This window comes from Hesperophylax consimilis, chromosome 3 (genome assembly GCF_061612785.1).
Source record: "Hesperophylax consimilis isolate HC1 chromosome 3, BYU_Hcon_1.0, whole genome shotgun sequence".
Taxonomy (NCBI): Eukaryota; Metazoa; Arthropoda; class Insecta; order Trichoptera; family Limnephilidae; genus Hesperophylax; species Hesperophylax consimilis.
Genome location: NC_142838.1, coordinates 19023505 through 19031292, shown reverse-complemented (window position 1 = coordinate 19031292; position 7788 = coordinate 19023505). Strand labels below are relative to the sequence as shown.

General features: G+C 33.7%; 1 protein-coding gene across 1 annotated transcript; it reads left to right on the top strand.

Annotated features, from left to right (window-relative positions):
• Positions 1-127: 127 nt before the first annotated feature.
• On the top strand, positions 128-7500 carry LOC149425077 (uncharacterized). Its single transcript, XM_089650945.1, has 7 exons — positions 128-240; positions 2239-2329; positions 2422-2497; positions 2661-2775; positions 3403-3520; positions 3623-3695; positions 6829-7500. The coding sequence occupies exons 1-7, from the start codon at positions 185-187 to the stop codon at positions 6876-6878; spliced, it is 579 nt and encodes a 192-aa protein (XP_089507071.1). The 5' UTR covers positions 128-184; the 3' UTR covers positions 6879-7500.
• Positions 7501-7788: the final 288 nt, after the last annotated feature.

The following is a 7788-nucleotide window of genomic DNA, read 5'->3' as shown; positions in this document are numbered from 1 at the left end:
TTGCAATCTAAGTTTATTTCAACTATCCTGTCTTATTTTATATCTTGCTGCATAGCAATCAGTAAAACTAATTTTATTTACTGCTATGTATTAACATTAATTTTCCTTATTTTTGTTTTTAGTAAGATCATTGGGCTCGATCTATAGCAGCCGGCGAAGTAAAAACAGTGATGATGATGTATCGATGAATAAAGAAGTTGTTTATTCAGATCCTAAGTTATCTCCTTTAGTTAATGATGGGTTCGTTTATTTTTTTTTTTTAGTTAATACCTATCACACCATTTCAACTTGGGGATAGTCAGAGAGGATGACATCCTCTAACTTTGTTGTCATTCATCACCTCATACACACTGTCCTGTTATTCTAACATGACATGACACATCTGCATTTGATTATGTGATGTCTCCTACATCTTCTACCAATTACTCGTCATATATTTATCTGATAATCCTTTCTCTAATCATCAGCTGTACACATTCAAATCACCCATAGTCCTTTCCTTAATATTCTTCAGTATACTTTTACATGCCTTTTTGAATACCTACCTAATATCTTCCACCCTGGAATGTGCCTTAAGTATACTATATATTAGTTTAAATTAATAAATTGTGATTTAACACGAATTCGTTAAATAAAATTTATTTGCGCTTGCCTTGATTTAAACCCGCGACCTTTGGATTGTTAGTCGAGATCCTTACCCCTCGACCAAGAGGTCGTCGAGATAAAGTATAGACTGTTCCGAGAAAACTTTGCATTTCATTTATAATAAGTTAATAAACTTTTATTGTTGACAACACATTCGACTGCTAGCATGGTAAAACGGGGAAGAGATCTAAAAATAAGTGTTTAAAAGGTATGCATTTTTTTGTTTTAACCACTTAACCTGTTAACCGGGGAATTCTGTTTTGAATTACGCAGCATATAACGGGCGCGAACTCCTTCACTAGGACGTATCAGTATGTCACTCCCGGAGGACGTAATTTCGTAATACTATTTTTTTTTCATTTATGCATTATAAAAATGAAAACATCAAATTAAAAAACTAGAAATTTTACAAACAATTATAAAGATTACAAAAAATATAAAAAAAGGTTTTAATTACAGAACAATAAACAAAAGCACACAGATAAAAGAAAAAAATTCAGTTTTAAAAAAAATAAATCAAATAATTAAATTAAAAATTTAAAACTCAATTTCCGTGTGATATGCTCGGAAATATACGTCCCGCTCGTTCCAGGGCGCAACATATATTTCAAGGACGTATTCATATTTCCTACCCGTACCCGATACTGTTTACGTTTGACGTATTTATACGTCCCGCCCGGTTAACAGGTTAATGCTAGGGTTTTTTAATAAAAAGTATTTTAAATAAAATCAGATTTTTAAAAAATGTTTTATTCAAAGTTTATACATTTTTCAATTAAAATATAAATAAGAACAAAATAAGCAACTCAAAAACACGACCGATCTCAAGTGCAGGCAAATTCAAACTGAGTAAAATACATCGCTAACTTTCACAAGCGTTACTCGTGTTAACTAAAAATAGAACGCTGCAAGTCGTGAATCTAATTTTTACTGAACATTTTATTTGCCTAGTTATGAAGTACTGAGAGTAAATATATTTTACTGTGGTCTCAAGTCCTTATGTTTTGGAATTGTTAGGATGTTCAGCTATCTGTGGTCCTTAAATGGACTTTCCCCTTTCCCCACATTCGCTTACCGGACCATATCTGAATGGCCAGGTACTTTCCTCTTCCCCATCTCCTTTCTCTACCCACTACCTTCAGCCTCCCAATTGGGGATGCTATAGTCTCACTGGCTCCAGACGGTTGAGAGACTTGTGCGGTTTCACATAAAAATAAAAATAAAATTTGAAAAAATAGAAACCATATCAAATAGAAAATAGTGTACCGCAGTCCTCGATTCATTTGCAATTTGTGCTTATTTATAACAATTTATTACACCTTCTCGCTTACTTGCTTGTATTATCATCTTTCTTTATATATCATCTTCTCACTTACTTGCTTGAATTATCATATTCCTATATTCATCTTCTCACTTACGTGCTTGTATTATCATCTTACTATATTCATCCTCTCACTTACTTGCTTGTATTATTTTCTTTGTATAATTGGATTATTCTCACTCAAATGTGAAAAATCTGCAAAAACCCTGTATAGTAAATAAACAGCTTTTGTATCATAAATATATATTTATTTTTGATCGTTATTCTTCCAGGAACAGATCACTGGTTCTAGTTAAAGTGAAATTACACACTTCTAAAGAAAGTCCCAAAAAGAAGTGCTGCGATAATCAAGGTTGCCTCGAGGCAAGTTTTTTTTAAAAATATTAGACTGCCTAATGTGCATTTATGGATTGTGAATATGATTTGAAACTCTAATAATAACATACTTATTTTAGGAAGACAAAGAATGCGTTTGTGGTAATGATGAGGCAAACCATTATTCCCCTCACAGATCTCAACATAAATTATCTGGTAAATATACACTGACTTTTTATTGTTTATATAATTACCTGTAAATATGTTTAATTGAATGAATCTGCTCTTAGTCTCTATTGAGATGCAAATACAATTACCCCTTCCACCAGCATAATAACATCACATTTTAAATGACATTGCTTTTTGTATTTTTTTTTAGATAAATCACAATCTTCTATTACTATACTAGAAAAGAAAAGTTCCAAAGAAGATATTTCAATTACTAAAGAAGAAAGTATTTCAAAGGATGCTTTATTACCACCATTGATTAATAGGTATTTAAAAAAAAAAATCTTTTTTCTCTCGTACGCTAGAAAATTAAGCGACATCTGTAAGGCCCAGTTGTTATGCAAAAATTCACGTGTGACAAAGTCATCAAATTGGCGTTCAGCTCCATTTTGAATTTTTGACAGTTGGAAGGTTCCATTTCAGCTTTTAAAAAAAATTGTGATCAGCAGAAAAGGACAACTATAATGTCTAGCCCGTCAGCTTATTAATCAGCATTTGACGGGGACCTTTCAAATGTAAAAAAAAAACAAAATGGTGCTGAATAGCCATATTTGATGACATTATTAAATTTAAATTTCTGCGAAACAACTGGGCCTGAGTTATGGGAATTTTAGATTTTGAGTCATTTATAACCAGTGAGATTTCAGTGAGGTAATTTCTAACATATTATGTCAAACCAAGAAACAGTATTTCATCAATATTTAAACATGATTTTTTATTCACTATTGCATGGGCCAATTGTTTCTGTGAAAGTTCTATTCAAGTTCTATTATAATAATAGAAATTGAATAGAACATTCACAGAACTTGAAAATTAACTTTGAAATTTTTTGTTTATGTTCAAATTCTGCGAAACAACTGGCCAGTAATTGAAATGTTCTTATTTATTTTCAGAAGCAAAGAAACTATTAGAGTCGATGTGGAATTAGAAGAAATGCATGGAATGGAAACAGCCCCTGGCTATAAAGAACCGGCTAAGAAGATGAATTGTAAGGAGGAAGGTTGTTCAATGGTAGGCTATATCTAATTGTATTGAATTTTGAAAAAATTTGACCTGTTATAACAATAATAAATGTGGGAATTTTTCATTCATACATATTATTTTTATTTTCAGGGATGTGAAGTTTGCACCTGCGATAATAATAAAGAATCGAGTCGAAAAGATTTATCACAAAATTCACGACAAGGTAAAATATTTTTATTGAAATTAAATAACTTTTTTTTTATAAATAAAGAAATACAAATTTTCCTGTGTACCCAGGCTCGTTTTTACCACTAGGCAATACTAGGCACTCACACAAGTATTACCACTATGGTATACAAATTATTTCAAAAGAATTCATGTTTTTTGGAAATCTTGATAAATAATTTATTTAGTTTTTGTTGATTTCATACTGACTCGAGTGGGATTGGACTTACTTTTAACCGACGAAACCGAGGGACATATGACATCATGTGTTCCCCGTCAAACTATTTTAAATGACGAAATCTATTTTTGTAAAAAAGAATAAATACTGGTATTTAAGTTAGAGAAGAGCTTTCATAAAAGAAAATCATCTTAAAAAATTGATAGGAATAATTCCTTATTATGGAATTTCTTAGTTGAATAAGTATACTGACCAATGACCTGTAAGAGCTTAACACGTTTCGGCCAGGTATTTTTTGTGCCGGCGAAACGCTGAATCCAGGCGAAAATAAAAGTCCCGCTTGAATTTCATGCAACTCAATTAACCTTGTAATGTGTTTATTATGGTCCCCCTATCGGTATTTGCCCATACCTGCTTTCTTTAAATTCGCCCGACATCTCTCGCTCGCTTGCACTTAGGAATTGAGTGGGGCAGAACAGAGATAGAGATTTGAATCAGGTTTTACGGTCATCAAACCCTCATCCAGGAATTGAATACAATAACAAAAATGTTATTTAAATAATATAATATCCTTTTCTTGAAGTACCGATGTAAACGAAATACACGAAGATTAATATAAAAAGAAGACTTGATAATTATGTACATATAGTTACTTCAACTTTTCCCGAAGTATGGAAAACTTCAAAAATATGTCCTATTTTTAAGAATGGTTCGAAAAAGTTAATCGAAAACTATAGACCAGTTGCTATACTATCAGCTCCTGCTAAACTATTTGAAAAATTAATTCATAAATTCATTATGCCTCAGATAGACGCATACATTATCCCCGAACAGCATGGTTTCCGGAAAGGAAGATCCACTGAAACCAACCTGATGGTTTTCACCGACTATGTTGCTAGGTCCCTAGACAGAGGTTACCAAGTAGACTGTTCGTACAACGACTTCTCCAAAGCTTTTGATACCGTGAATCAAGATATATTACTCATAAAACTTGCCCAGATGGGTTTTTCACTTCGGATGTTAGAGTTTTTTAAAAGTTATCTTAAGAACAGAAAACAATATGTCACTCACGGAATCTTCCAATCTGCCGAATTTCTTGTTTTTTCTGGGGTTCCCCAAGGATCGATCTTAGGGCCTCTTCTTTTTTCCATTTTCATTAATGACATTGCTGAAGTCATTCTTTTTTCTCGCTTTCTGCTGTTCGCTGACGATCTAAAATTATTTCTACTAATAAGAAATATTGAGGACTGCCTGCACCTTCAAGCTGATGTTGATAACATTTCAGAATGGAGTCAACGTAACAAGCTTCATTTCAATGTCATGAAATGCGTAGTTCTGACTTTCACCAGAGCATTTAGTCTCACATACCACAGGTACACTATGCTCGGTCATAATCTCAAACGAGTTTCAAACATAAAGGATCTTGGGATTATGTATGAGAATAAGTTGACATTTCGTCCTCATATCGAAGGGGTGTGCCAGTCGGCCTTAAAAATGTTAGGGTTTCTTCTCCGAACCGTCAGAGTTTTTCGGGATACCCGTGCTCTGAAGATTTTATACTTCTCCCTGGTCCGCAGTAGGCTGGAGAGTGGTTCGCTTATCTGGAATCCTCATGAGGTGGGGTGCTCCCTCATGTTGGAGAGGGTTCAAAAAAAGTTTCTAAGATTTCTCTACATGAGGGAGTACGGCCACTATCCATGGCTCTACCCGACGAACTTTCTTCTGGGCATGCTGGGACTTCACTCCCTGCAGCTCAGAAGGGAGGGGTATGCCGCTACCCACTTATTCAGACTGCTGCGAGGCTATATTGAGAACTCAGCCATTTTGGAGCGCGTGAGTCTCTATGTTCCAGATGACTATCTTAGACAACGTCATCATAGATTATTCTATCTTCCTGCCTGCAGAACTAACCTGCCAATGGTTCTCCCGGTAGGAAGGAGTATATTGCTCCTGAACCAAATCTCCTCCGAGATTGATATATTTGGCGTCAGTGAGGAGAGATTTAGAAGGGAAATTCTTCTGATTCTTGAAAGAGTCTCTCCACATTGACGAGATCTTTCACCGCTGCCTGAAATTTTTTTGGAAATTCCACATTTCTTGAAAATTCTTTTTCTATGTATAAATACTTAAAACAATCTTTTGTAAAATTTATATAACCTAATTTCTTATATGTATTAAATCCTAATTTGTAATTGTATAAGAAATTAATAAAATTTATTATTATAGTTGGGACCTTTACAAAGAGATTGGTATGTAATATTCAATTAAAAACATTGAATAATTCTGTCTTTTCTTCCATTGAAATGAGGCCAGCGCAAAAGCTAGAACTACTCTTCCCGGCCTCAATCACCAATCAACCGAACGGGTAGAACTACCTTTCCCTGCCGAAGTGTGTTAATGTTTGATGTGTTTTATTGTTTAATGTTAAATACAATTTCTTTTATATTGAATGCATTAATATTCTTCTAGCTTGGATGACACGGGGAGAGAGTAATGGTAGTAAAAGGGAGGGGATGGTATTTTTTGGCCAGCTGAGGAATTAAACTCATTACACCTAGGTGGGAACCCAACCGTTACCAACTCTGCCACCGATCAGTCTTAAGCATTAAGCCTACTACTTCTTATGTTGGTTTTTTTTTGGGTGTTGGGCCCTATTGAGATTTAATTTTCCCCGATGATGTACATTGGCTGTCCAAACCTTAAACTCAATACTGCTAACTGAAGTCACCGCGTCGAAAGGCTCGGCCGTCCTTGACCGTCCTTTCCTTAAGTCATGCCCACCCTCTATCCCTTCCCATACGTTTTTTAAAAAAGGATGGGCAAATCTGATGTGTATGGAGGCGGCGAAGAAGAAGGCACAATATCCCAAAAGTCTACCAGCATAAAAAAAATGTTGGTTTTAAGATTTTTTTATTTAAGTAAATAGTTCTAATTTTTTTTCCATTTGTTTCAGATGTTGATTCTGTCAAGCCTCTACTGAATCCTGATTTACCTGAAAAATAGTTCCTTATTTTTTGCAAAGCTCTAAAATAATACTGTGATAAAAATTTTTTAGAATTTATTTTTTATGAAATATTTACTTTTGAAGTGGAACTGAAAATTGCGTTGTGATTTTGAGAATAAATTTTATGGAATAATAATTGAAAGTGAGACTTAAAAAAGTATATAGTCACAGGCTTTATTTCACACAGTAATTACAGTTTTTTATTTAGTGAAAAGGTCTGTGCTTTAGTGTTTTTAACTTCAATTAATATCAAAAAAGGAAAAAGAAGCGGATTTTTTTTTTTGCAAACCTAGATTTAATCTATACCTGTCTTGATACAGCAACTCCTCCCATTGAGACAGGCAAAGTAAATACCCCAGATAATAGAAAAAAAGGAGATGGGCCATGAACCGTTATTAGTTTCATTTGTGGTGATTTTCGTCTGGCTTCAAGACTGGACCCCGTGCGGATGCCCAGGCTGCCAATCTGCTTGCTTCACTACTGAACAACACATATCACTTTATTTTTATTTTTAAGTACATGTTACATGATCAATACATTTATTTAGAGAAGATACATTAGAGCACCATACTAGGCAGCTGCCTATTTCATGGTGCCCAATGGAGGAATGGTTAGTTTGAATTTAACTCTAGTGTAAACATATTTTGGTAGAATTATAATTTTTTTTTGAAAACAGTTAAAAAAATGTTTTCAATAACTCACAAAATTTGTCAAAGTTTTTACATTATTTTATTTCAGTGCATAAAACAGACCTAATATATAAAATATGGCCAAAATTTACATACATGGATGTTTTCATACAAAGTAATAACAAAAATAATTATCTAAGTGTGTAAAAGTAAATGACAAGCGAGAATAAAAATATGTCCATAAACAATTTACTATTGTTATCTGTACTGATTTGGTAGG